Source organism: Apiotrichum porosum, assembly GCF_003942205.1.
Source record: "Apiotrichum porosum strain DSM 27194 chromosome Unknown scaffold_6, whole genome shotgun sequence".
Lineage (NCBI taxonomy): Eukaryota > Fungi > Basidiomycota > Tremellomycetes > Trichosporonales > Trichosporonaceae > Apiotrichum > Apiotrichum porosum.
The window spans coordinates 695,414-722,665 of NW_021167113.1; the positions used below are offsets into that span (position 1 = coordinate 695,414).

Sequence of the window (27,252 nt, forward strand, 5' to 3'; positions counted from 1 at the left end):
TCAGACGCCGTCACTGGGGCCTTGTTTGTCACATCCCCGACGACCCCACCTAGACTCTCCTGTCTCCCATGTCTTCCCATGTTCACATCAATGACTTTGGCGACCACCATGCCCGCATCCCATGGCGTGCATTACATCTCCCTTCTCGACCCCACCCTCGTTCTCGTCTGTCCTCTCACACCGCAAACGCCACGCCTTTCACGAAACCCACGATGCCACGAATTGCCCCTTCCCTCCCACCCAGGAAACAGACGACCCATAGCATCACACATTGCCTCCGTACGTCGATTGTTGTATGATGGATGTATATCACTGTGCATTGTATGTTCCATGGGGGGGGGGTTCGTTGGTAGGCGTTATGTCGGGCATATGGTGCTCAATCCGGAAAGTGGCTCTTTGGACACAGAATGAATAACAATATCGGCCGCTCTGTGGCCCTCCGCTCCGTCCCCTCTCAGCAGGACTGGCAAGAAGCCCCACATTGATTGACCAAGACAGAGTATCGGCATTCAGCACACATGGTCAGCTCTTGCTGCACGACAAAGAAGCAAAGGTGCGGGAAGGAGCCGACGCCGGGAGTGGGTGGCCAGTCCTGGCGCGGTGGAACATTTCGGTCCCATGACGACGTCAGTATCTGCCCTAAAAATATGTCCCTTGTCTGCACTGGGTTGGGTTAGTCACCACCTCGCGGCGTCAGCTGTGAGGCGTGGCTCAACCGTTCCCGGTCGTACATAGGTTGCATCACCAATGCTCTAAAGACATGAAACGATGAGTCTATCATGGCGACGTGGTCACAGGGTATACGGTGGCAAGCGAGATGAAGAGGGTCGTGTGGGTGGGTGGTGGGTGGTAGCACCGTGCGTGTTTTTAAAAGGGTTTGCGTCCCAAGTTCGCGTGGTGCGTCGTTTACTGCTGAGCGCACTGGACACCGGGGCGGTCCTCGTCGTCCTCGTCCATGTCGTCGCCGTTCGAGTTGGCGGTACGGCGCTGGCGGTCGTTGGGCTCCTCGAGAGTGACCTCGTCGAGGTGGATCTTGGCGTCGTACTTGGGGAGAGCAGGACGGGTAGGAAGAGCCTTCTCGAGGAGGGGGAACGACTCGGGTCCAAGAGTCTCGGGGAAGATGACGTTGAGGCGGACAAAGAGGTCACCCATCTCGTGGTGGCGGAACGAAGGCATACCCTGGGACGAGATGCACTTCATGGCTCCGGGCTTGATGATCTCGCCAGGAACGATGGTGACGTGGAGAGCGCGCTCGTCGAGGTGGGGGATGGTGAACTCGCCGCCGGCAAGGGCGGTGAGAAGGTCGATGTCCTGCTCGCAGAAGAGGTCGTCGCCCTTGCGCTGGAAACGCTCGTGGGGCTTCTCCTCAATCACGATAACGACATCGCCAGGGATGACACCTGGAGCCTGGTCCGACTCGCCCTGGAACTTGATCTGCTGGCCCGACTTCATGCCCTTGTCGATGTGGACCTCGAGGACCTTGCGCTCCGAAATGACCTTCTTGCCGTTACAGGTCTTGCACCTGTCCTTGGGGTTCATGATCTCGCCGGTACCCTCACACTCGTTACAGGGCTGCTGGATCTGCTGCATCATGGGGCCGAGCTGGCGGAACATGACCTTGAAGCCCTGGCCACGGCATGACGTGCAGGTGTGGACAGCGCCCTTCTTGCCGCCGCGGCCGTCACAGCCCTTGCAGAGCACCGACTTGGACAGAGCAAGCTTCTGCACCTTGCCCTTGTACAGGTCCTCGAGCGAAACGACGATGCGGTGAACGAGGTCCTTTCCGCGACGGGGACCAGATGGGCGACCACCTGAGGTGTGTGTCAGAAACATACGCCGTTAGGTAGGGGCTCTGTCATGAACTCACCACCGCCAAAGAAACCACCACCGCCGCCGCCGAAGAGCTGGCTGAACAGGTCCTGAGGGTCCATGCCGCCCATACCGCCAGCGCCGCCCTCAAGGCCCTCCTTGCCGGCCTGGTCGTAGATTGACCTCTTGTTGCCGTCCGAAAGCACCTCGTAACTGTGAACGAACAGTCAGTTACCTGACCTTGCCGGGAGCCGAAACGGTTTGTCACTTACGCGTGGGTCAGCTCCTTGAAGAGCTCGGGGTCACCGCCCTTGTCCGGGTGGTGCTTGAGGGCGTTCTTGCGGTACGCCTTCTTGATCTCATCGTCACCAGCCGAAGGGTTCACACCCAAAAGGTCGCTGCGAAGGAGAGCGAAAGCAACGAGAGAGGAAAGGGAGAGAGAGGAAAGGGAGAGAGAGGAAAGGGAGAGAGAGGAAAGGGAGAGAGAGGAAAGGGAGAGAGAGGAAAGGGAGGGAGAGAGTCGAGTTTGAGACGAGAAGAGGAGCTTGGTCAGCTCTAGTGCTCACGGGTTCCACTTTCACAAGTCCGGGCAAGCTCACTAGTACTCGCTGTTGTGCGCATCAGGTCATGTGCAAGTGTGTGGAGCATGTTGCAAGAGCATAGATGCAAACCGTGAGTTGAGGAAAGGAAGGCGGCGGCGTCAGCATCATGGATTTGGGGTGGCCTGGCTTGCTGTGATGGCAAAAGGAGTGGTCGGGACGAGGCGCGTGCACAATGTTCGGCGCGCACAGCAGTCGAAGGGGGTTGTGCACATGCACCGTCGAGTTGTATGTGATGACCGCAAGAGCCAGTTGTGTCTACTCACGTCTCCTTAACCATGACGAAGGGTGGTTGGTGGTTGTTGGGTGTTGATTAGTTGAGAGGAGAGGAGAATTGGATGTAGGAAATGGGAATTTTAGAAGCAAGGGGTTGCCGCCGCGACTGCCCCGACCGGACTGCCAGCAAAGGACGTGCCGCCCGCGCGCGGCAGGGAGCAGGCCGAGCAGGGGGAGAGGCAAGAGGAACTGGGGCCGTCACGGCGCAGAAAAGATGCCTCCGGCAGCAGCGATGCGAGAATGCTGTTCTCTCTTGCCACCCGCCTGACTAATCCAATTGAGCACACTGCATCTTGGTGGAAAACGCATAACGCGACGCTGGACGATGCATGTGCCATTCGTAGTGTGCATCTCAACAGAGTCGGGCTTGCGCGGCGTGGCTGTGACGAAGGGCAGCGAATTCTCCAGCAGCTTCGACGCCACCCAAATAGGCGGCGACACGACGGCGGAACTAAATTTCGGCACGGTGGTCGCCGGCGGCCTTGGGGCGGGGAGACCACGTGTATTTAATTCCGCGACCGCCGCTGTTTAAATATACCGTCCCCCCTTTTAATGTGTTGGGCCGATTGTTGTTGCGTCCGCCAGCGGCCAGCGAACTCCAGTCGACACACAATCCAGCATCCATCACCCAACTCCCGTCCCTCCTGACTCCTCACTCATCGTTACTGTTCCTAGCTCCAACCAGGCTCTTGCCCCCCGACAGACCCTTCCAATCTACACATTATTACCGTATATGGCGCCCACTACAAGGGCATCACGCCCAGTCAAGCCAGGTTCGTTTGAACAAACAATCCCAACGAGAACGACAAAGTACAGTGGCTAACGAACGTCCAGAGGTAGACACGGTGGACAACGTGTTGGAGAAGCTGGCCCAGACGGCGAAGTTTGAGTGAGTACTGGATGCAGACGTGCAGGTCGCTCTCAGGCCGTGCGTCGGCCACACACCGCCGATGTTGCTCACACGACACAGCTGCGACTGGCCGACACTCCGACACCACTTTTACCTCGCGCTCCTCGCTGCTCTACCTCTCTTCCTCGAACTAGGCCCCCCAGTGTCCTTGGCAGGAAGGGTACCTGTGGTTGCTGCTGAATCCACACCACCGCGCACAGGACCCCGTCCCGGACCGAGTGGCGCAAGCAGCGGCAGTGCGAGCAGCGATGCGCTCCTCCTCTCCCCCGGCCGTGGCGGCTGGTCTGATGGCGAGGGTTCAGGGGGTCTCACCCCTCCTCGGGATGACGCGGCTGACGCATCTCTTCGGCCATCCACGCAGGGTGGGCTTGTCATTCTTCCCTTCCCTCCTCTCGACTCTGGACGGAGACGCCGGTCCATGTCCGGCGAGCAGCCGCGCGTGAACGGCGGTACACCTTCAGCGCGGGGAAACCCGTTTGACGAAGAGTGGGATGAGGAGGTGATCATTGGTGGTCGCAAGTTGACTGCGTACCTGGATGAGGAGGACGGCAAGAAGGAGGTGGCGAAGGTCGCCACCAGGCTCGAAGAGTTGACGTTGTGAGTTTCATCAACCTGCCGTTCACTGACATTTCAGTGCCCCATTCACGGTACAGCGCCTCGCCGAGCTCCTTTTGGCACCCACAAAGCTCCATACGTCGTTGGGCAAGTTCCTTCGCGCAATCGAAAAGATGCTCAACGTGACCACGGCATACACCCCGCCCTCATACACCTACGTCCCTCCCACCAGTCTACCTGTGGAGGCATTGGGTTCCGCAAGTTCCCCGGGCTCCACCTCTGCCGCGGCGTCCATGTCTGGTTCATCTGAAGACTCGACCGTGCCTCCCGGCTCAATGACGCCAATGTTCTCCCCCATCCCCTTCCTCGTCCACGGCCATGACGATGGTTTGGGTGAAGCCATGCTCGACTCAGACGGGGCGATGGAGGATTCCCTCATGTCCCCACTCATGCTCGAGACTGGCAGCAGTGGAGCGTTTGCAGGACAGCAAGCTGAGAGGGCGCGCAGTCCTACTCCAGAGCCTGAGGAGGAGGCCAGTAGTGTAGGCCCCAGCACGGCTGCCTCGTCCGAGACGACCAGTGCCAACGGCAATGGCGACTCCTCCGACCCAGGCCACCAGTCATACCTGGGCCGAGTAGACGAGCTTGACGCAGGTCCCATCACGTCGAACGGACACGCCGAGACTGCCTCGACCGCGCCAGACGCTGCCGGTGCCGGCTCCACTGGTGGCGTGGGCGAGCACGGTGCCATGACCCCGCACGGAATGAGTGATCGCCCCGTCCCGCTCAGCTCCACTACCGTCATTGGAGAGAGCGCCGAGGCGGACCTGGCCGAGCGCGAGATCGCCCCCTTGCCTCGCACGGCGAGTCGTGCGGATGTGCCTGCTACCGCTGGCGACGAGGATGCTGAGATGGCGAGTGCTGAGAGTGCTGAGAAGGAACGAGACGAGAGTAGTGTGGACAAGGCGGACAAGGAGAATGAGGAGTCCAAGGAGGGAGAGGGAGCGATCGAGGTGGATGAGAAGGACGGCAATGAGGACGGGAAGAAGGAATAGTAGAGTTATGTACGCGACTGAAACATGTAAGGCATCTGGGGTATCTCTGAGCAAGGTGACAGCTTCGAGCAGCAGTCCAGCAACATGAGGTCAGTAGACTGTTGACCCGGGACGCGAAGAGCTGTCTCAGGCAACTCGAGCAATTCTGGGTCTTCTCCCCTCGGGTCCATTGACCCCGCAGCACTAGCGATCAAATGCATTCTGCACACACACTTCTTGTCGATTTGTCCATAGGTTTCAGGCTCTCATGAACTGAACGCTCGACAAAGCGCGGGCACCTTACCAGAGCTCGCACTGGTCCTTCTTGAGCGGGTTCATCTACGTCCAGTTAGCTTCTAACATCGCAACATTGCCCCAGCTGCAACTCACTCCAGAACCAGGCTTGCATGCAAACGCCTCGTGGAACGCTGGCAGGTTTCGCAGCGTGCCGATCGCACGCCAGTACGGCGGCGAGTGCGGGTCAGTGCGCACGCGCGCGACAGCCGTGGCGGGGCGTGCGATCTGGGCCCACACGCGCGCAAACGACAAGAAGAAGAGCTGCTCAGGCGTAAAGTCGAGGCCAGGGAGGGAGAAGGGCTTGTCGTCGGGAGTGACGGCACGCCATGCGGCGTAAGCTTGGGCGAGGCCCGAGTCGGCAATGTCCTCGCCGTTGGTGAGCTGGAGGTGTTAGTGGGCACAACAACAGGGAGGTTTCCTCACGTTTCCGTTGACGAAGACCTTGTTGCCCTCGGGGTCGAGGACATAGAACTTGGAATACTGCTTTGCGACGCACTGCGCACGCTCCTCAAACGCAGCGACAGTCTGGTTGGTCCACCAGTCCCTCAGACGCCCCTTCTCATCATACTGCGCGCCGGAGTTGTCAAACGCATGTGTGAGCTCGTGTGCGGCCACTGCGCCAAATGCGCCGTAGCGGAGGTATGCGGGCCACGAGAGATGGTAGAAGGGCGGCTGGAGGATACCTGCGGGGAACACAATCTCGCCGTCGGGAGGGCTGTAATAGGCGTTGACTGTCTGTGGGAGCATTTCCCAGGAGTCTCGGTTGCGCTGGCGACCCAGGGTGAGCCATGTGCGCGAGTTGTCGAGGAGCTCGGAACGGAGAACGTTGCCAAAGAAATCGGAGCGGTCAATGGAGAGGCGAGAGTACCAGTTCTTGATGGATTCCGGCTTGGTGGTGTCGGGGTACAGCGGGTAACCAACCTTGGGGAGGATGGCCTCGGCTTTTTTCTGCGCAGCGGCAGCAGACTCGGCGTCCATCCACTTGATGCTGGGGAGCTTCTTGTGGAACGCCGAGACAATGTCGGTGATGATTTTCTCGCCGTCGACCTTGGCTTCGGGCGAGAAGGCCTCACGAACGAACTCGCGACCGGCAATGTAGCCAACGGTGTTGTCGACCCAGCGAAGGCAGACGTCCTGACGGTTCTCCTCAGTACCCTTCTTGATACCCTGGAGGACTTCCTCGAGACGGCGCTTCTCAGAACGCACGCCGACCTCGGGGCCGAGGGCGGGAGCGTAAGACAATGCAAGCTTGGCGACAAAGTACCCAGACAGGACGTGGTCGGGGACGTTGGCCACGAGCTTCGTGATGGCCTTGAGGTAGGGTGGATAGGTGACAGTGATGTTGGAGGGGCTGATGCGCGGTGCAAAGGTGGACAGGTACGTGGGCAGGTCGAGGAAGCCAAGCGCGTCGTTGACCTCGTCAAACGAGTACGGGTTGTACGCGTAGTGCGGGTTCATGAGGAACTCGAAGTCAGTACCCGCTTTGACAACCTTGCGCTCAAACTGGACGACTTGGGCAGCGAGCTTGCGCATGCGCTCCTCGAGCGACTGGCCTGGCTGGGGCTTGTCGTCCCCAGGCCACGGCCACGGCCATCCGTCAGCCACATCGGCTGCGAGCTCCTCGGCAAGCTCTTGGGCAACGTCGACGACGATGTCGCGCTTGATGAACGAGTCCTTGTCAGACGTCTCGGCAATGTTCTGCAGGATGCCGGCAACAACGCTCTGGTAGAGGTCCACAATCGGCGCCTCTTCGTAGTACTCCTTGGAAGGCAGACCTCCAAACGACTGGTACAGCCAGAGAGACTGCACTTGGGGGTCCTCACCGCCAGCGTCGCCCTCAATGGCAAATTGGACCAGCGAGTCGACACCACGGGAGTGGAGGAAAGCAAGAGTCTTGGTGATCTTGTCACGGCGCTCTTTGGAAATCTCCGGAGTCTTCAGGTCGACGAGGGACTCGGTCGCGACATGCTCAGTAGGGGCAGGGCCAAATGAGCCGCGGTTCTTGGCATTGCGGTAGTACTCGACCTCGGCCGCAGCCTTGACGAGCTCTGCGGGAAGCACATAGTCGTCGGTGTACGCTCCGGTGACATCGTCACCACCCACAAACGCATCGTCTCCGGGCATCGGGTTGAGGTTAAACTTGCCAAACGATTCGAGGACAAAGTCGGAGAGCGGAAGGAAGGGCTCCAGTCCGACAGTGTTGAGGGTGTTGACGTCCATGCAGCTATCGTACATGCGCCTGAGCTTCTGGAGGTTTTCGTTCTCGGCATCAAGCGAATCTCCTTCTTCCTCGGGGATAGCCTCAATAATCTTCTTGATGATACGCTTGTTGTTATCGGCAACCTCGTAGAACGAGCCAGCGAGAGCCCGGTCGGCAGGGATTGTCACCGAGTCGAGCCAACCGCCAAGGGCAAACTGGTAGAAGTTGTCGCAAGGGTCGACAGAGGCATTCATGCCCTTGAGAATGGAGGCCGACAGCAGTACACAATCGGGAGTGGTGCAAACACCCTGGGCTGGTTAGCTACGGGTCGTTTACTGGGTGCAGCGCGAGCTCACCTTGGAGGGGACACCACCGGTGGGGCCGGGGACAGGGACAGTCGTGGTCGTCACTTCGGTTGTCGTTGCAGTGACAGTCGGGTGGTCGGGCGAGTTGTCATGGTGCTTGCGCTCCTTCTTGAGGGTGTGCTCTGTACCCGCAAAGAGACCGATAAAGGTGCCCGAGACGAGTAGGAGGAGCAACGCGGTCACTGCAAGGACGCGCTCCAGGGCCGTGAGGGGTCGCGACGGATCGTATATGCCGAGAAAGGCCTTGCGCTGCGGCTCGTCATCGTCGTCGTGATCGTGGCCTGCGCCGGCGAGCAGGGGTGCACTCTCCTGGTCTGTGGATGGCCTTGGCTCTGCCATGGTGGATGTGGAGATGGGAAGATGGGCCGAGCGCGAGACCTGGGAATGTGGCGAGTAGTGACCAGCGTGAGCCCCCTTGAAATGACGCCAATACACCGCGTGTGTGATCTCATCCTGGCCTGGGTGGGTCGGGTCAGTCGGTCGGAGCAACCCGATGGGAGTAATGAGATTTTACGTAATATTATCGGAATCAAAAACGCGTCGAGCAGCACTGCGACCCAACGACGCGTCGAGGGCCTCACTCAATGTAATCTCCCCTGCCCTCCTCTTCATCTCCACCACCACCACCCATGTCCACCATGTCCTCCCCGTACCACGTACCCATGCCCCCATCCTCGGCACCAGGAGGTTCACCCAATTCATCAATCAATGCTTCCCGCCCGGCCATCGACCCTCTCGCCTTTGACGACGTCCACGGTTTGGGCGGCAGCCGTGGCGCGCCTCGCACAGAGGCTCAAACAGGCCAGAACGTAACACAGCGTTCGCGTACCCGTGCACGTCTGGCGACCGACACTGACGCGATCCCCCGCGTCAGGGATGCTACTGGCGAGAAGGTATCGAAGGAATTGGAGACATTTTTGGAAACGTGAGCGTTGCGCCTGCCGCCATCACCGGGTGGCTGAACGTGGGGAAGAGGGAGGAGCTCGCTGACCATTCTCAGCTATACTGGGCAAATCGCGTTCCCCGAGACACCTGCATCGATGAGCGGAGGTGTCGATGTGGATGAGGCAAGGCCTTATATCCAGCAGGTCAAGGAGTTGAAGGAGTTTGAGAAGACAACGCTCTACATCGACTTTGGCCACCTCCTCGAGTATGAAGAGATTCTGGCACGCGCCATCCAGCAGCAGTACTACCGCTTCCTGCCGTATCTGCGTCGCGCATTGCAAAACCTCGTCAAGAAGTATGAACCGACGTACTACTACATGACGGCCAGCTTTTCAGACGACCCCACGCTCGTCAGCCAGGCATCCATCAGCACGCGCGAGTTTACCATTGCGTTCTACGGCCTCCCTCTCACCAGCGGTATCCGCGATCTCCGCATGGACAAGGTCGGCCAGCTCATGAGCATCTCGGGAACCGTCACCCGCACCTCCGAAGTGCGTCCCGAGCTCGTGTCCGGCACGTTCCGCTGTATGGAGTGCGACACTTGGGTCTACGACGTCGAACAGCAGTTCAAGTACACCGAGCCGATAATGTGTCAAAACGTCACTTGCTCCAACCGCAAGAGCTGGCAGCTATCAATCGAGCAGTCCAAGTTTAACGACTGGCAAAAGGTCCGCATCCAGGAGAACGCCAACGAGATCCCCACTGGTTCCATGCCCCGCTCCCTGGACGTCATTCTCCGCGCTGAGGTTGTCGAAAAGGCGAAGGCCGGTGACAAGTGTACCTTTACCGGCTCTTTCATTGTCGTTCCCGACGTCTCGCAGCTTGGTCTCCCCGGTGTCAACGCCGAGATGATGCGCGAGAACCGTGGTGGCCGCAACGACGGCGGTGTCGCGTCGCAAGGTGTCTCGGGTCTCAAGGCCCTCGGTGTCCGCGACCTGCAGTACAAGACTGCTTTCCTCGCGTGCATGGTTCAGAACGCCGACGCTCGCAGTGGTGGCACCGATCCCCGTGTTGATGCGGACGAAAACGACCGGGACACGTTTCTCAAAACCCTCACTCAACAAGAGGTCGACGAGCTCAACGCCATGCGCAACACCGACAACATTTACCAGCGGATCGTCTCGAGCATTGCCCCTACCGTTTACGGCCACGAGATTGTCAAGAAGGGTATTCTCCTGCAACTCATCGGCGGTGTCCACAAGCAGACCCAGGAGGGTATCAACCTCCGTGGTGACCTCAACGTCTGCATTGTCGGCGACCCGTCGACATCCAAATCGCAGTTCCTCAAATACGTCTGTGGCTTCCTCCCACGCGCTGTCTACACGTCGGGCAAGGCGTCATCGGCTGCCGGTCTGACTGCAGCTGTCGTCAAGGATGAAGAGTCCGGCGAGTTTACCATCGAGGCCGGTGCACTCATGCTGGCCGACAATGGTATCTGCGCCATTGACGAGTTTGACAAGATGGACGTTGCCGACCAGGTCGCTATTCACGAAGCCATGGAGCAGCAGACCATCTCAATTGCCAAGGCCGGTATCCAAGCTACTCTCAACGCTCGCACCTCGATTCTTGCTGCGGCCAACCCAATCGGCGGTCGCTACAACCGCAAAATGTCTCTGCGCCAAAACGTTGCCATGTCGGCCCCTATCATGTCGCGTTTTGATCTCTTCTTTGTCGTTCTCGACGAGTGCAATGAGGCAGTTGACCTGCACATCGCCCAGCACATTGTCAACGTCCACCGCTTCCGCGACGCCGCTATCCAGCCAGAGTATAGCACCGAGGCAATCCAGCGCTACGTGCGCTACGCGCGCACCTTTTCGCCCAAGCTTACTTCGGCGGCCTCGGCGGTCCTGGTCAACAAGTACCGCGACCTCCGCCAGGATGAAGGTGGTCCCGGAAAATCCAACTTCCGCATCACCGTCCGTCAGCTCGAGTCCATGATCCGTCTTTCGGAGGCTATTGCCCGCGTCAACTGCAGAGATGACATTACACCCAACATTGTCAGGGAGGCCTACGCTCTTCTCCGCCAGTCGATCATCCACGTCGAGCAGGATGACATTTCGTTTGACGATGACGAGGAAGCAGATCTCCCGGGCCAGGCCGGCGAGGCCGGTGACGACGCCATGGACGAGGACGAGATCGATGCCGCCGACGTGGCCGCGCTCGAAGCCGCCGAGTCGAGCTACAACAACACCTTGGCGGAGACTAATGGCGACTCGTCCTCGGTCCCAGCCCCTGCCGCGTCCAAGCCCAAGCTGCGCATCACCTACAACCGCTACATGGAAATTATGAACCAGATCGTCATCCACCTGTCCGATCTGGAGCGCACGACTGGCGCCGGTGTTGACCGCGACGAGCTCATCGCGTGGTACCTCGAACAGCGCGAGGAGCACATGGAGTCTGTCGAGGACATCGATCGCGAGGGCGAGCTCATCGGCAAGGCCCTTACCAAGCTTGCCCGTGACAACTACCTGCTTGAAATCCGCGGTGATGTCCGGGAAGGTCTGCAGCCGTCGGAGCAGGACGAAGACACTGCTGCAAGTGCGGATGATAAGGTCCACTACCTCGTTCACCCGCAGGTTGACTTGAGCGACCTTTCGAGCTCTGTCCCCATGCCCTAACATGCTTGATTGCCTATATGGGGCTGGGTCACAGGGAGCGTCTGGTTTCTGCCCGTGTGATGGAAGGAGATGTAGATAGTGCTATTAAGTTACTGTATTATGTGTGATGTTATGCCTACCGGACAATGGCCTGGAGAAGGACATGCTGCCTGGAGAAGGAGACGCTACCCAACCAAGTGCGAATCGATGCGAGCTGGGGTCCCAAGGTTCCCGGGCATCCTGGCGGCACAACAAAACTCGTAGCGCGCAGACGAGACACTCTACATCAAGCTAACGAAGATATTTACAGACGCACGCCTCCGCCCCGCCTCTGGCCGTCAATCCAGTCGACCTCATCCTCGCCACCAATCTTGACCGCGTCATCGTCGCCATCGAGGCTCGTGTGCTCTGTGAGCTCGTACGCCTCTGGCCCATCGTCCTCCTCGTCACCAAGGGTATGCGGTGCGCGCTGGCTGAGGGTGGCGTAGCCATTCTCGGTCGCCGTCTCGCCCGTCACTTCAGTGTTCTTGGCGGCGTTACGTCCGGAGTTGGAGTACAGATGCACGAGGAACGTGATGACGAGGTAGATGAGGAAGCTGAGCGAGAAGTCAAATAGGGCGTACGTGACGTGGTCGATGCCGAGGTTGTCGGCGTTGTGCATCTCCTCGTCGGTGGCTGACATGAAGAGCGTGCCGCCTAGAGTAAGGAGCTAAGGGGGTCAGGGGAGGTGGGGAAGGTGGCGGCTCACGTAAGGAGGGAGATGCTGGAAGATGCGGGCATGGCCTGGCACCGAGGGGCCGTCATGGAGGACAAAGCAGATCTCGACGATGCGGAGGACACCAGCGGCCATGAGAGCGTAGCCGAACATGGCGTGGATCTAATGGGTCAGTGAAAGGGAATTGAGAGTGATGTTAATACTCACCTTGGACGAGATCATGAGCGCCTGCTCGTGAGCCGACATGCCCCAGCCAGTGAAGACAATGATGACAGCAGGAACGAAAGAGCGCTTGCCGTTACGGCTCAGAAAGATGCCGAGCATGCCGCCTGCCCACCAGAGCACGCCCATCATGGTGTGCTGCATGTCCTTGTGGGACCAAGGCCCGCCGTGGTGTTCAGTGAACGTGTTGACAATGCCCTGGTGGGTCAGCAAAGGCATGCTGCAAACGACCGAGATACCCACCCAGGCCGTAATGACGCTGCTGTCGAGCATCTCCTGGCTGCGACCGGTGCGCTTGAGCCACTCGCCGCCGATATTGAGCATGATCACCAGGATGGCAGCATAGCCAATGAAAGCCGAGCCCATGATATAGTGTGCAGCACACTGACCGAGGTTGCCGCCACGACAGAAGCCAAGGGCAGTCGCGACGCCGAAGAGCATTTCTGAGCATGTCAGACAGCGCTCAACAGAAGCAGTCCACCTACGGGTCCAGCCAATGACGGGAAAGGCCATGCCGAGAGGTCCGTGGGCGCGGACGACCCATGGACGGACCGTCTTCTCGAGAATGTGCAGCTTGAGGAAGATGCCCATCGCGGTTTGCTGGCGGGTCAGTACGTCACATTGAACAATGGTCGGCCACCACGTACGGCGACCAGAACGAAAGTAATGATTTTGGCCATCGTCCCGTGTACCTGCGGTCATTAGCACAAGGTGCACAGCTTAGACAATCCCCAAACCTACAGTCTCTGGGAATTCACGTCCGCCATGGTGGTGACCAAGCCATGAAGCGACAGTGGTGACCACCACGCCAACGCTCTGGAGAGGCACATGGTACTTGGACCTATTGTCAGCACGGCGGCGCCTTTGAAACTCACTTGGAGAGACCAAGGACCATGCCGACGGGGAAGAGCAGCCCCCACACAAACGTCTGGAGACTCATCTACGCCTCGTTAGCAGGTTGCAGGCTGCAAGGCGGGGCATAGGGGTGTGTTGAGGGGGTGGTGACAGGGAAAGGGTACGCCTTACACGCCAGACGGATGGAGCTGCGGCACACTCGCCCATGACCAGATACTCACATGGACATACATGACGGCGTCGATGGGCTTGCTCTCGTCAATCTCGGTGGCATTGTGGTGACCGTGTGCGTTCACTGCGAGCATGCGTGTCAGCGGGTGGACGTGTCCACGCCTGCCCCCTCTCCACCTTCCCCGCAAACACGGATCGCGCGTGACGTACCGAGGGGAAGCGCAGCGGCGGTGAGCAGTGCGGCGGCAACCTTGAGCATTGCGCGAGTATGCTATCTTGTGTGCGTGCTAGAGATACAAGTGTGGGACCAGGCCCAGGCGAACAAGGGGGAACAAGGTGGATGGTGAGAATGAAAGAGAGACGTGTTGTGGAGGTGACGCAGGCCGAAAGTGCGCAGGCGCTAAGCAGCGAAGCAGTAGCCTGCGTGGCGCGCGTCAGTGGCGAAAAGTGGGGTGGCCAAGCGTCGCACGCAACACCCAACCACAGCGAGCATAATGCAATGTTAGCAATTGCATTATCATTCTATGCATGAACATATGGTCCAAACAGGACACGTGCATTACTGTCATAAATGGAGGGATACAGAATAGAAAAGGGGGTTGAAGCCCTTCAACAAGTACAACTACTGGCCATCCAGAACGTCCACGATCGCATCCTCATCGGCATAGCCGGCACGGCGGCGCAGACGGGCAACACCGGCGGCAGCGAACCGCTCGCGCTGCTCCTCCCAGCGCTCCAGACGCTCCCGGACAGCCTCCTTAAAGCCAAACTGGATCTGTTCGAGATTGACTTTGGCTTGTGGCAAAGCGGCAGCCATTCCAGACAAGGTCGGAATGGCCGGGATCGGGAGGTTGGCCATGGTAGGGATGGTGATGGTGGGGAAGAGGTGGGCGGGAATCATGACTGACGGCTGCGAGGGCGTGTACGGGGTGACGAGTGGCGAGTCTTCGGGAGTGACACCGCCAAACTCGGGAGTAGGCACCTCGAGGGGTGCCAGCTTGGCCACCAGACGCTCCTTCTCGGCGGCTTTGGCAGCGTTCTTGCGGCGCTTGAGGTATCCCTTGATGCCACCGTGCATCCATGTAGAGTGGAGTATAAGGGCCAAGCTGAGGATGGATGTGGGAACCCATGAATTCTCCAGGACTGCGCGAGAAGCAGGGCGGGCACAGTCAATCACAAGTACCAGGTTGAACAGGATGCGGGTGAGCACCATCAGGCCGAGGAAACGCTCGTCGCTTCGCACTTGGGGCCACAGGTGCGAGATGGCCAGGTCAAAAGTTGGTAGCTGTGCGGCGTCAATAGACGTTGGGGCTGCAAGGTACGACGTTCGGCGTCGATGCCGCCCTTCCATGCAGCCGTGGTTTTGCAAGGGCTATTGAGATGACCAAATTGCCACCCTACACGTACCTCCATGATGGCACCAGTGAGAAAGACACACGACTGCTTTGACGTCGCAAGGTGAAGCATGATGCCCATGTAGGATATGTGGTGAACCCAGCCGGTGATGAAACCGACCTCATTGCGGTAGGCAACGTAGCCGATAGCGAGCTGAGTGTCAGTTCAGCAAACGGTGGCGGCCAGACAGCCTGATAAAGAGAAGCTCACATCAGCTGTGACGGGTCAGTAAAAGCTGCGTGGAGATCATACCATACCACTTACCAAAGAGGTATGTCCCGAACGCAGCGACAATAACGGTGGCGAGCGTATGGGTCCATCCTTCCTGTCCAGCCTGAAAGATTGCGGGCACGCCGCCATTGCAATAGGCGTACAGGAATGGTAGTGACGATAGGGTCAAAATGGCGCTGGACAGCGTCGAGAGGATGTATGCACGCGAACGAGCGTCCGGCCATCTTGGTGCAAAGGTACAGTACACGGCGATGAGGGTGGCCAAGGCCGGAATGGGGACGAGAAGGGACAGGTGTTCGGCGGCAGCTGTCCGCGCCGATAGGGCGTTCATGAGCGAGTCCATTTGTTGTTGTGCAATCTCAGCCGCCCAGTTTCTACAGCCGGTCGCAGTTCGTTGGGTGTTGGGAGTCTGGGTATACACCGAGTGTGTTGGGAAGGTGCAGTGTGCGATGTGAACGTCGCTACGGCCTTGAAAGGTCTAAGGCGGCGCTGTCTATTCTGGCTAGAGGGGGCGATGTCCGTCGGGGGAAGGAGACACACGGGTTCGGCAACACGTGCGTAACGTGACAGGGTCCGACGCGTCCCAGACAAGAACAGTCCTCGTAATGTGCAATTGGCGATAAACTGTTGGGGGACACAGGACGACGAGTCGAGATGAACGATGAGACAGCGACGAGACAGCGACGGTGAAGTGAGGTGTATGGATTGGAAGAGAAGGCAATGCGCAGAAGGATGGATGGGTAGTGAGGTGAGACAATGGCTGTGATGGCGCAGAAGCGGTTGTCAAGCCTCCGATGGTCACCCCAAAAGACACCCCACCTCAGCCGGCCCGCCGTTGCGCACGCCCCGCGCATGCACGGCGTCGTTACGGCGGGGGTTTGGGACGGAAACGGACCGACACGCGCCGAACACAGCAGGCAGCTGGCAGCTGGCAGCTAGGCTTAATGCACCGCCAGGCCGCCAGCCCACAAGGGGAACGCTTTGGGGGGACACCCATCTTATCACACCCCGTCGTCATCAGTGCGATCAGTGCAATGGTTCGGACGCCGAACATCAGTCGTTCGATGATGCTGTCAACCAGGACAGCACTTGCTGGCGCTGTCACCGTCCCCTTGCACACCAAAACTCACCGATACTTCTCGTCGCCGGCCACTCCCGAGTACTCTCGTGCTTCCTTTGGCGAAGAATACATCTCTTCCTGGGACGGTTCAGTGCTTGAAGTGCTTCACCTACTGCAGGGCTGAGAAGACGCGCTCCTACGAGGCAGCTGCTCCTCAGTGTCTGCCACCACCACGATTGACAGCTAAAAGATGGAACAAGCATGCAGAAAGGGGTTGCTTGGTATAAAAATTACAATGTCAACAATAAGAAAGTCTATCTACAACAGACCGGCGAATCCAGCCCGCGCATCCTCTTCGTCAGGAATACCCATCGCGCGCTGCGCGTCACGCTCTTCCTCCCAGTCAATTGCCTCGGATGTGCCCGCGATGCGGGCGTAATAGGCGCGGGCGGCTGGTGAGATGCTGTCGGGAAAGACTAGTTCGCGCGCGACAGCAGAAGGTGTTGCTTGGTCCTCGCCTTGGTCTTGGTCCTCTTGTGCAGGCGTCTCTTCGACAAGGGGAACGCCAGCAGCGGTAACGGGCACTTCCGGGTTGAGTCCGGTTATGACAGCACGCATTGCTCTCTCGCGCCTACGAATGGTGCGAGCGCGCTGCACCTCAAACGCGGGGATGAGGGTGATAAACCACAGGTAGATGCGGAGGAAGATCTGGGTCATCCACCACGCAGGGCGGGAAGAGGGTGCGTGTCGCAGGCGAGGAGCGATGTTTTGGTGGGCTGGCGGCGCGGGACCGCCAGCGGTTCGGGATGCCTGTTCAACGCTCGAGCGAGGAAGGCGAAGCTGGCGGCGGTCGACATCAAGGTGGTAGAACACAAGCGAGTTCCAGTCTTGCCCTCCACGGCGCCGCGGCTGCCGTTGTCGGATCTCCCCGGCGCCTGCACGAGCTGCCGCAGCAGCATGGATGGGTGCGTCGGCGGCGACACGCTGGGCAGCGTCCATAGGGGCAACGTTGCCAGCAGGGTCGAGACCACGTTCCCGGGCCTCGGCTTCAGCCTCAGCGGCTAGGCGGCGAGCACGGAGCTCAGCCCTCACACGCTCCTCGCGCTGCTCGACCACCCAATGGTTGTATCCGTCCACTACCCACCAGCCCAGGCAGCCGCCGAACAGGAGCCAAAACTTGATGTCGTCCCAGTGCATGCCACGCGTAATCATCCACAGAATGGTTGCGATGCGCATGGCTGACCAAAAGAGGTGCGTGAGGAGGGCGAAGGAGATGCGGGGTACCCGTAGTTGTATCGACCCGCGATAGATGATGCGCGCTTGCGGACCGGCAAGGACGGCCGTCGGCGTCGGCGTTGGAACTGTGTGGGTTGACTCCGGCGCAGGCGTTGCTTGGGCTGTGGCGGTTAGGCAGCCCGACAAACGAGCAGCCAGGTCCGCAGTGCGAAGATACAAGAGAAGGTTGATGAGTTGACTGGGGACCATGTCTTGGAGAGCTGGAAGGTAAAGATCGTAAACTGTGTGGCTAGGACTGTCAGTCACCAGTCGCCAAACGAGGTGACCACACTCACTCTAATTCGATGCGGCACTTCTCGCCAGTCGAGCCATACTCGCTGCCCATGCCGGCGGTCCACGCCTTGGTAATCGCGTTGCGCAGGCCCTCGGCGCCAATTGTCACCCAAAGGTCCTCGAGAGAAGCACCGTCGCCAGCGAAGGCGCCCTCCCACTCCCAGTGCGGCTCTGCGTACGCCCTCACAACTGATTGCACGGCTGTGCGGGCCTCGGCACGAGACACGATGGGGGTTGGGTGCATGCGCTGCCACTGGAGCACAGGGGCGCCCAGGAGGACGGCGAGATGCTCGCGGCATAGGAAGAGGACGTAGTGGACCGTGTCCGCCAAGGCTGTAGCTTCAGGCGACGTGGCCGTGGTCATGGCGGACACCGCCGCAGTCGTCGAGTAGGGTGAGGTACCGTATGCGTGGGTATCCAGCGACGAGGCTGGCGGCGCCTTGTTGGTTGGCCGGATACGCGTGGCGATGGGGCGGGCGACGAGAAGGAGCGTCGGCGAATCGGCGCCTTTCAGCGCAATACCGACCAGTTCGTCGTCGGCGAGCATTCGTCCGCGCCATACGAGTCGCAGACCGGACCGCTCCCAGTGACCGTACCCGGCGCGGCCGTCCGCGATGGCATCCTTGACGTCTGTGACGCGCAGGCTGCCGCGTACATCCCACCCGGGGCTCCGTATACCGCTTGCTAAGCCCGTGTCCCCACCCAGGTCGGCGTGCGGGGTCTGGAGGTGAATGCGCAACGTTGTACCGCTACCGCTGGTCGGGGTCGAAGTTGGTGCTAGGGAGTGTGGTGTCGCGGCTGGTGGCGAGATGGAGCGCCGGCGCCGCAGACCATCGTGTGAGGCGAGTCCGCGCTCATGTAGGGGTGCGGCTGTGGGCCTGACGGGTGCAATCTGTGGAGACGAGGCGGGCACCGGGTCTGGTGCGTCTGCCTGCATGGTTTTGGTGGAGTGTGAGAATGCAATGTTACCAGCATATCCAGCATGGTGGTGGAACAACAACGCAGGCGGACGGACACGTCGAGCGGTTTACGTAACCTGAATTGGGCAATCAATATTATTACGTAAACTTTAATTACGCATCTCCATGTAAACAACACCCCCGCCTGCTTTCTTTCCACACAACAACTCCTCTCCCACCATAACGATGAACTCAAACGATCCAGAGAGTGCACCACTGTCGTCCTTGAATGCTCAGCTCGTGGCACACGGATACACCAAGCGGCCTCTCAAACTCACGGCACTCAGCAATGCCGACCAAGCCCATGTCTCAAGCGTCATCTGCGAGCTACTGGGGGCCAGCGTTGTGAGTTGGACTTGGGCGGCACACCATGCCGTTGCAGCTGCGTATCCTTTGATGCAGACGACGCTAATTGTAGTCCAACCTCAACTCTCTGGAGGACCTGAACGCGTCCCACCGTACTCTGCAGTACGAACATGAACGACTGGCAAAGACCATTGAGAAGGGTGAACGACAGGTCGCACGACTGGAGAGCGATGTCGAGGTGGCAAAGGCGCGCGCGGTTGAGGCCGAGCGCCGCGTCGCCGTGGAAGAGGAGAAGGTCAAGCATCTCCGTGAGGATGTGAACCGTGGACGCAAAGCGGTGGACAATCTCCGTGTTGCAGCAGCAGTGAGTTTGCTTCGTCATGTCGTTGTTGGCGGTGGCTGACACCAATGCAGCAAGAAGCGAAGCGGTCCCAAATCAAGCTCGACAAGGTCCTTGGCCAGCTAGCACGCACCATCCCCGCCGTACCTGTGGGGTTCGAGCTTCTCAACCCCCTGCCAGCTGGCGGTACCGCACCCGTAGCCCCCGGCCCTCTCCCATTGCTCGAGCAGGCGCTCGCGGATCTGGCCGACATCCGACAAAGCCTGCAGGAGGAGACGGAAGCCTTCCGCACTGTGGTACTGAGCGCTGCCAACTCGCTACAAGAGGCCCTTTCGGCCGGAATGGGTGACGAGCCACCGCATCGCATGCTTCAGGCCGACTTCTTCGCCATGGACACGGCTGCGTTCCCTGGCCACCGAGGAGTACGGCAACAGGCCAGCTGGACCTCCCATCCCGCCATTGCAGATGCCCGTCTTAAGGCCCTCATTGCGGATGTGCGTGTGGGACTTACAACTGAGGTGTCTCCGCTCATGAGGGATGGCAGTGGCGCAACCGAAGCAGAAGCTGAGGAGCAAGAAGCCGCTGCCAAACGTGAGCGTGAGAGGCAGAGGGCTGAAAGCGACCTGCGTGACAGGGTCAAGGATCTCGAAGTCGAGATTGCTATTGCCAGAGGCAAGGAGCAGGAGGCCAACAAGGTCATTGAGGAGATGGCGAAGATGAATGTTGGAGCAAGGTGAGTCCGGCTTGTCACAATAGTTCTGACATCTCGCAGTGTCCCATCCACGACCGACTTTGAGGATGCCCGTCTCCGCGACGAGCTCGTCCGTCAGAAACGTGTTCTCGACAACGAACGAGATGCCTTGCGTACCGCAACCGTCCGTCTCACCGAGGACCGCGTTGCTCTGGACTCTGCCAAGGCAGTATTCGAGGCCGACAGGGAAGCCGCCATTGCAGCTGCCGTCGAGGCAGCGACCCCTGTCCCGGCCGCCAATACTTCGCCAATTCCCGTCGAAGCTGGTCCCTCATCCCCACAACCACCAACGGCGCACGCCCTTCCTCTCAATCCCGTCATATCATGGGAGAAGAGCAGCACACCGCAAAAGCACAAACCCTCTTCCCCTTCCCCTCTGTCCCCCCACAAATTGGTCCGTCGCACACCTTCGGGATCGAAGCAGGGTGCATCACACGTCCACGTGGCAGGGAAGCGCAAACCTCGTAATGTGCCACGCACCCCGCTTAGCAGGCTCGTCCTCGAGCGAGCTGTGTTGGACCGTGATCGCGCGAGGAAGACCAGTGGAGGCGGTGCAGGCGCGGTTGGGAAGGCGAGCGAGAGTGGCAACGGCAACGGCAACGGCAACGGGGTCTTGGGCGAGAGTGGCAAGCGTGTCAACCTCGCCACATCGACCACAGAGTCCTCCGTGACAGCGGCGCCGTCAGGCCCGCGGACAGGCACAGCCCGTCTGTCAGGGGACAAGCCCCGCATCGCCTTTTCGCCCGAGCACAAGGGTAAAGCCGTCGAACCCCAACGCCGTGTGTCTGGTCCGCCCACCGAGAAGCCTGACAGGACCGTGCAACCGCCCTCCAAGACAGAACCGCGCAAATCGTCGTTAACGGCGATGACAGCGGCCAGCGCCGCGCGAGCGAAAGAGATGAAGGAGATGAAGGACGGTCGAAACCAAGAAGCCAAGGACGCTGGAGCGGTGCGGAGTGCCGCCAAGACGGCGCGGGTGTGGCGCTGACGGCGGGTTGGATATGACATTTTAGCAGAGAGGAAGGGAGTGCTGTTCTTCGTTACAGGTCGTACATCGACACATGTTATTATTAGGATACTATGTTTCACGCAGCGTTCACACTCGCAGGATACAATCAGGCGTGTGGGGGATGTGGTGTACGGGGGGTCCAGCAGCATTCGCCGTGCACGAGCGCGTTTACTCGGTCTTGGGTTTTCCCAAAGTCACGCCGGATGCGCGCAGGATGGGCGATGTGTCGAGGACGACATTAGAGGTGTCCGGCAAACCACCAGACAGTTCCATCGCGGGTACCTCGCTGCCGCTCATACTGGCGTTGGGGAGGACCAACGGAGACGAATTGAGCGTGTCGTCCGCCTCGTTCGTAATGATGTCGTCCGCAATATGGTCGACATAAGGCGTGGATGGTGTGGAAGCCGAAGGCGTCGCGCCAGTTGACATAGCTTCCATCTCTTTGCGTAGTTTCTCCAGCTCGCGCTCAAACTTGCGTCCAAACACCTCCACGTAGAAGGATGCTCCGTTCCACACCGAGACGACGAAGACGGTGCTGAGCGCAATATACGTGGCAATGGCGCTGTGGATGAACAAAGTCGCGGCTGGGATCATGAACAGGATGGTGTAGATGAGCTGAGCGAATATGAACCACTGTTCACGGTGCTCGGGGCGAATACCGCGGAGGGCGTGGCCGATGGCACCGCGTTTATCGTTGACGAGGCTGATTGTGAGCTTGGTGCAAGGGAGTGGAGCTGTAACTCACTAGTGGAAACTGTTCTGGCGCTTGCCGCTTTCAATCTTCTCTTTGCGGTCGACAGAGATGAACTGGAAGTCAGTCGGGGCATCGAGGATGGAGCTGTACCTTGAAATAGGCTGCCTGCCAGATGCAGTACGGCACTATCGCCATTGTAATCTTCGTGTACCACGCGTACTCGCCTAGGTGTGCGATGCCAGGATAGCGAGCAACAGCGTTGTCGTAGCGGAAACTAACGTCAGCTGACAGACATGCCTATTCACTCACAGTATGATATTGAAGACGATCGGGGGGTAACTGCCATGCGTCAGATTCATTCCACTGCTATCACTCACATATGAATGAAGAGGCTGGTGACCTTGTCGAGCGAGTGAAAGACCATCGAGTTACGCCACGTGATAATGGCACTCGCGAGCGGGCCCATGGTGAGCAAGTAGCAGCAGATGAAAAGGGTGGTCGACTCGGGAGTGAACCACAGCCAGAGGAGGTCCAGCATGTTGACAAAGTAACACATGCTGAGGGGTCAGTCACGATCGTGCAGCTCATCAACGCACTCTGCAAGGTCAGCATTGTGATCACACACCCGTGCACGTACCAAAGAGGAAGTAGTGCCACGCCTTGCGCTTGTAAGTGTACACGCGGACCGGAAGGTAGAAACCGCACTGGACAGTGTAGGCGAATGGGATCCACTCGGGTACGAGGCCCCACATGAGACATGTGGCAGCGAGCGTGCTGACGCCAAACAGGAAGGCTACGTGCGTGTGAGCAGCCCAATCCCAATCCATTTGTATTCTGGCACGTACAGATCTTCTCACGGGTACGAACAATCTGAGCCGACCGCCATGTCTCGCTTAGCTTTGTGAGCCGATCGGCGAGCTTGACCTTCATGCGCGACATTTCACGCTCCATGTCGGCCTTGTACCGCGCCGCTGCACGACGGGCTTTAGCCTCAGCCTTGCGACTGACATCCTTCTTGCTGTCGCCTGGTGCGGGGTCGTTGGCTTCGTCCTCACTGTCGTCCAAAACAACGAAGTGTTTGCCACCGGGGGTACGCAGGCCCTTTGGAATGAGTTCGCCGGCACGACGGCGGAGCTTTGCCGACTGTTCTTTGAGTCGGCGTTCCCAGAGGTCCAGACGCGAGTCTGCAGGTTAGCAATCACATCGTGCCTCCTCAGCAGTAGGAGGGAGACGGGAAGCATCCGCACTTTCCAGTGAAGTGCGAGGGCCCATCGACATCACTCTTGCTTCGATCCAGAGACCACTCACCAAAGAAAGTCTCAATCACATCTGCAACGTGTCAGTGGCCCAGTGGGTAGATTCTTATGAATACATGCGGTACTTACCAAGTAGGACAAGAGGTTCGCTCCATTCGTCTCCCACACGTTCGGCGCCGCGCGAGAGTAGACCGGACAGAGAACTCGAGGATCGACTCAGATGAGGAGGCCGCGACCCATCGTCCGAGTGAGGCGTTGTCGGGCGCAGGGTTGGAGATTCTGTATGCTGTGTCATTGTCTGTTGTCGAGAGTGGGTGGACGGGAAGCGATCAAGTGAACTCCAAATGGGCGAGACGGCACATTGACTGTTGACGGCAATGAGGTCATGAGCCGTAGGTTTGATCCCGCTTATAGGACGAAGGACGGAGAAATGTAAGATGTTTCACTTTTTCTGAAAAGAATTGGAATACATATCATTCGAACCAGGTTTGCTATTTTAAATTCACAGAACAATTACGCGGACTGATTGTAGATTTTGCCCCAGAGTTTCGAGTACCAATAAGAGAGTGTGGGGTGCCTGGGGGACTGGGGCTGGGACACCACATCGAGTGCCCAGCCAAGACAATTCTGGAGGTCTACAACACTGTCGGGAACAAGCGCAGCGAGCTCCCCGGGGCGCGTCTATAATTCTTTTTATATCCGCATTCACTCCAGAATCGAACCTCGGTTCTTGGCCCCGGTCGTTGGACGTGTTAAGTTTAGATTACTTTTACTCGCTGCTTGCAGTAGCCGCTCTGCAAACACGACCGCTTGAGAACTGGGTGTAGAAGATGGCAGTCGTGTAATCCTCGGGATGACAGCCGTGTTGAGATTACATAACCACTTGCGCCACTGCAGTGTGGCACCGAGCTGACCGGAGAACGAGGGTACTGCACCAATGCTGCTCTTTCTGCTTCTTCATTGTCCTCGTGCTTCTCTGTAGTGCTCGGGCCTCCCTTCTGTGTGCATATAAGCAGCTCTGTAGACGCCTATGCATCCCCATCCTCTTCTGAAAGACAAACTGCCAGCTTAAGACCATCGGTCTCGGGCACTAAACGGCATCAAATCCCAACACAGCCGAGCCTAACTGATGAAGCGTACTGTACTAGAAACCACTCTCAGTTTTTACTAGAGACCAAGCTAGCCCTGAGTGAGCATTATAAACATGACCCTAATAAATGAAATCAAATCAGAGCAAATGGACATTAGAGAGCTCATTAGCGGAAGCTTAATTTGGCCCCGTGACGTGTCCCACACAACACACTCGACTTGTCGTCTCCCACTCTGCCACTGTATTGCCCTTTACCTCGCTGCAACTCTGTCCACATCGATGATATCCCCTTTACAACACCACGAGCGTGTTCCTCATCATCAGGGGAACATGTTCGTGGTTCAACAGCACTTCTACATCAAGATGCAGAGATATACAGCGAGGATGTGGTAAAGGCAGGATGCTGAGATGCATACTGCACATCGAGCGATAACTATGTACAGCGGCTAGTCGCAAAAACAGGTGACTAGCCTAATAGAGACGGAACCTAAACTAACTGGTGCTCAACACTGGTACACTGGACTGGGCAAGAGAAGACTCCCCCCATGTCTCTATCCATCGATCCGTCGTCGCGTCCCACTCTGCAATTACGTAACTGACTGCAGAAGGAGATAATGAGGTGGGGAACAGAAGATTGTATGTGGAGGAACGCAACATTAGTTGGCGGAATGAAACATTAAATCGGTTTGCCGAACTAAACGTGGGTGGAACGGAACTTTAAATGGTTTCGCACTACGCGCTGGTGTGCCACTGTAGATGACGAACGAGGGTACCGCGCCAATGCTGTTCTGTCTGCTTCTCTGTTGTGGACGGGCCTCCCTTCCGTGCCCATGTGAAACAGATCTGTAGATGTCTATGCATCACCGTCCTCTTCTGAAAGATATTTTGCCACCTAAAGACCATGCGTCTGGGGCTCTAAACGGCATCAAATCCCAACAACGTGTGCCTCGTGTTAGAATAACTCTCTCCGTATACGCGATACGCAGACTTGTTCTCATTGCCACAGTACTCTGTCGATCGTCGACCGTCCAACCATGCTACACACCGTTTACAGCGTCTGGAGAGTGCTACGAGTCTCCTCTGCGTATCCGCGTTGACAGATGTGCGGGACTAGATTAGCTTCCGCCCAATGACATAAGAACCCCCAAGCGCTACCTATTGAAGACGTGTACTATTCATCCATCTCGTTTGCTCCTTCACTTCCTACCACATACGCTCTTTAACCGCAGGTACTTTTTTAATCAGTACTAGCCCCCTCACCCCCTCACTATCTCGCTTTGAGACTCTATCACGCGGACATTAGCACCATTTCAAGCAATCCTGCTCACCAGCGTCCGATTGTCGTTCAGTTTCACATGTCTTTCAGGATAGGGATGCATGCACGTCTATAGACATGCCTGTATGTACGCATGGAGCGGTCGAGCCCGACAGATACTCATAAGGACAATGGGGGTAGTGACCGACAAATGGTCCTAACCTTTACACACTCCCTTCAGCCTGCACTTACAACTTGGCGCGCACTTCCTCCTCACCATCAGCCAGCTTCAACTTTACCCACTCCGCAAGTGCCCGAATCAGGCCGTCCAGTGCTCCAAGGTCGATTCCCGCTCGGAGACAGATGCGCACACGCTCCCCACCAGGTGGAACTGTGGGGGGCACCACTGGACGGACGACGAACCCGCGCTCGAGGAGGAAGGCGCTGAGCGCATGCGGTGTGGGAGACAGCAGGCCGATAATGGGCGCCGCCGGGCGGGGCGGTAGAGTCCTTCCATCGGGGAACGGGACTGGAGTGGGGTCTGGGAGTCGGAGAATGGTTGGCCGCGTAAACGCCAGGAGCGGGCCGACGCGGTCCATGAAATAGTTGATGGTGTCGACGAGGAGGGCCCGGCGGGTCTCTCCTTTACTCGACCCAAGAAAGTCCCATGCAGATTCGAGGGCAAAGACCGTGCTGAGTGGGAGGGCTGTGGAGAAGATGAATGGACGGGCGAAGTTGATGAGAAAGCTGCGAACCGTCTCTGAGGCGAGGAGGACGGCGCCCGAGCAGCCTACGCCTTTACCGAATGTCATGAGGCGGACGGTCACACGGCCGCTGCCCGTGCGGGTGGTGCCTTCACCAAGGGCATCGACGACACCACGACCACCAGAGCCATACACGCCTGTCGAGTGGGCCTCGTCGACGATGACACATTGTTGAGCACGCGGGACATAGACGTCCAACACATCCAGGAGTGACGGGATCGGCGCAAAGTCACCGTCCATAGAGTAGAGGGACTCCATGGCGAGGAAGATGGTCGGCTTGGTCTTGCCTGCATTCTTCTTGCTCTCGGTCGTAATCTTTTGCAACACCTCCGCCAGCGACTCGGGGTCGTTGTGGAGGAACTGCACCTTCCTGTCGGCAGCCACACGGCTGGCCCTCATACCCGAGTGGACCGAGGCGTGCACCAGCTCGTCGTACACGACCCAATCGTGAGGTTGGGGCGCGTTACCAAAGAACGAGACGTTTGCGTCCCATCCCGAGTTGAACAATAATGCACTTGGCGCGTCAAAGTGGTCGGCCAGACGACGCTCGAGCAGCCTGTGCGACGGGGTCCCTCCGCTTAACAGTCGCGAGCCGGTGGACCCCAACACCATTGGTTCGCTGGCGATGCGGGAAACATAGGCCTCTCGTAGACCAGCGTCTGTTGTGATCGAGAGATAATCGTTGGACGACTGAACGTTGGGAGTTAGCTCAGGCTTAACCACAGGTCTGGAGCAAACACACTGCTGGCTTTCGGTTTGGTGACTCACAAAGTCCGTCAGGCCCGATCCGGCACGGGTGTCATATTCTTTCAAGGACCTGAAGCGACCCTTCTGCTTCCTCTTGTCAAGAAGGGCCTGGAGGTTGGTATCGAGCTGGCCCATTGCTGTTTGCTTTTGAGCTTGTGAGGGAGTGCATGCAATACATGGGCGGAGATCGGATGATGGATCTTTGGGGAAACTCGTGGCCTGGAGACCCCGGATTAATCTAGGGGCCAGATAAAGAAAAGTCGTGGTGCGATGGCC

General features: G+C 58.4%; 10 protein-coding genes across 10 annotated transcripts; 3 read left to right on the forward strand and 7 right to left on the reverse strand.

Annotated features, from left to right (window-relative positions):
• Positions 1 to 906: 906 nt before the first annotated feature.
• Positions 907 to 2,688, reverse strand: YDJ1 (Type I HSP40 co-chaperone; the record flags this gene model as incomplete). The annotated part of the gene is made up of 4 exons (XM_028623377.1): positions 907 to 1,811; positions 1,868 to 2,022; positions 2,082 to 2,207; positions 2,675 to 2,688. 4 exons carry the CDS (start codon positions 2,686 to 2,688, stop codon positions 907 to 909), a joined length of 1,200 nt encoding a protein of 399 aa, XP_028476310.1.
• A 729-nt stretch (positions 2,689 to 3,417) lies between these two features.
• EHS24_008051 (uncharacterized protein) lies at positions 3,418 to 5,204 on the forward strand (the record flags this gene model as incomplete). Its single annotated transcript, XM_028623378.1, has 4 exons — positions 3,418 to 3,457; positions 3,519 to 3,573; positions 3,655 to 4,191; positions 4,229 to 5,204. 4 exons carry the CDS (start codon positions 3,418 to 3,420, stop codon positions 5,202 to 5,204), a joined length of 1,608 nt encoding a protein of 535 aa, XP_028476311.1.
• Positions 5,205 to 5,483: 279 nt separating this feature from the next.
• EHS24_008052 (uncharacterized protein) lies at positions 5,484 to 8,384 on the reverse strand (the record flags this gene model as incomplete). The annotated part of the gene is made up of 4 exons (XM_028623379.1): positions 5,484 to 5,522; positions 5,574 to 5,861; positions 5,904 to 7,988; positions 8,037 to 8,384. The coding sequence occupies 4 exons, from the start codon at positions 8,382 to 8,384 to the stop codon at positions 5,484 to 5,486; spliced, it is 2,760 nt and encodes a 919-aa protein (XP_028476312.1).
• Positions 8,385 to 8,683: 299 nt separating this feature from the next.
• Positions 8,684 to 11,608, forward strand: MCM6 (MCM DNA helicase complex subunit mcm6; the record flags this gene model as incomplete). The annotated part of the gene is made up of 2 exons (XM_028623380.1): positions 8,684 to 8,970; positions 9,046 to 11,608. The coding sequence occupies 2 exons, from the start codon at positions 8,684 to 8,686 to the stop codon at positions 11,606 to 11,608; spliced, it is 2,850 nt and encodes a 949-aa protein (XP_028476313.1).
• A 283-nt stretch (positions 11,609 to 11,891) lies between these two features.
• EHS24_008054 (uncharacterized protein) lies at positions 11,892 to 13,809 on the reverse strand (the record flags this gene model as incomplete). The annotated part of the gene is made up of 10 exons (XM_028623381.1): positions 11,892 to 12,296; positions 12,336 to 12,464; positions 12,510 to 12,722; positions 12,768 to 12,967; positions 13,010 to 13,124; positions 13,172 to 13,216; positions 13,266 to 13,365; positions 13,400 to 13,464; positions 13,601 to 13,674; positions 13,761 to 13,809. 10 exons carry the CDS (start codon positions 13,807 to 13,809, stop codon positions 11,892 to 11,894), a joined length of 1,395 nt encoding a protein of 464 aa, XP_028476314.1.
• Positions 13,810 to 14,172: 363 nt separating this feature from the next.
• On the reverse strand, positions 14,173 to 15,519 carry EHS24_008055 (uncharacterized protein; the record flags this gene model as incomplete). Its single annotated transcript, XM_028623382.1, has 4 exons — positions 14,173 to 14,835; positions 14,958 to 15,098; positions 15,156 to 15,160; positions 15,210 to 15,519. 4 exons carry the CDS (start codon positions 15,517 to 15,519, stop codon positions 14,173 to 14,175), a joined length of 1,119 nt encoding a protein of 372 aa, XP_028476315.1.
• A 1,035-nt stretch (positions 15,520 to 16,554) lies between these two features.
• EHS24_008056 (uncharacterized protein) lies at positions 16,555 to 18,742 on the reverse strand (the record flags this gene model as incomplete). Its single annotated transcript, XM_028623383.1, has 3 exons — positions 16,555 to 17,597; positions 17,661 to 17,761; positions 17,808 to 18,742. 3 exons carry the CDS (start codon positions 18,740 to 18,742, stop codon positions 16,555 to 16,557), a joined length of 2,079 nt encoding a protein of 692 aa, XP_028476316.1.
• A 208-nt stretch (positions 18,743 to 18,950) lies between these two features.
• Positions 18,951 to 21,149, forward strand: EHS24_008057 (uncharacterized protein; the record flags this gene model as incomplete). The annotated part of the gene is made up of 4 exons (XM_028623384.1): positions 18,951 to 19,109; positions 19,183 to 19,434; positions 19,485 to 20,143; positions 20,183 to 21,149. The coding sequence occupies 4 exons, from the start codon at positions 18,951 to 18,953 to the stop codon at positions 21,147 to 21,149; spliced, it is 2,037 nt and encodes a 678-aa protein (XP_028476317.1).
• A 189-nt stretch (positions 21,150 to 21,338) lies between these two features.
• EHS24_008058 (uncharacterized protein) lies at positions 21,339 to 23,415 on the reverse strand (the record flags this gene model as incomplete). The annotated part of the gene is made up of 9 exons (XM_028623385.1): positions 21,339 to 21,873; positions 21,916 to 21,977; positions 22,015 to 22,138; positions 22,174 to 22,203; positions 22,242 to 22,421; positions 22,498 to 22,657; positions 22,710 to 23,048; positions 23,173 to 23,193; positions 23,250 to 23,415. The coding sequence occupies 9 exons, from the start codon at positions 23,413 to 23,415 to the stop codon at positions 21,339 to 21,341; spliced, it is 1,617 nt and encodes a 538-aa protein (XP_028476318.1).
• Positions 23,416 to 25,713: 2,298 nt separating this feature from the next.
• On the reverse strand, positions 25,714 to 27,111 carry EHS24_008059 (uncharacterized protein; the record flags this gene model as incomplete). Its single annotated transcript, XM_028623386.1, has 2 exons — positions 25,714 to 26,919; positions 26,998 to 27,111. The coding sequence occupies 2 exons, from the start codon at positions 27,109 to 27,111 to the stop codon at positions 25,714 to 25,716; spliced, it is 1,320 nt and encodes a 439-aa protein (XP_028476319.1).
• Positions 27,112 to 27,252: the final 141 nt, after the last annotated feature.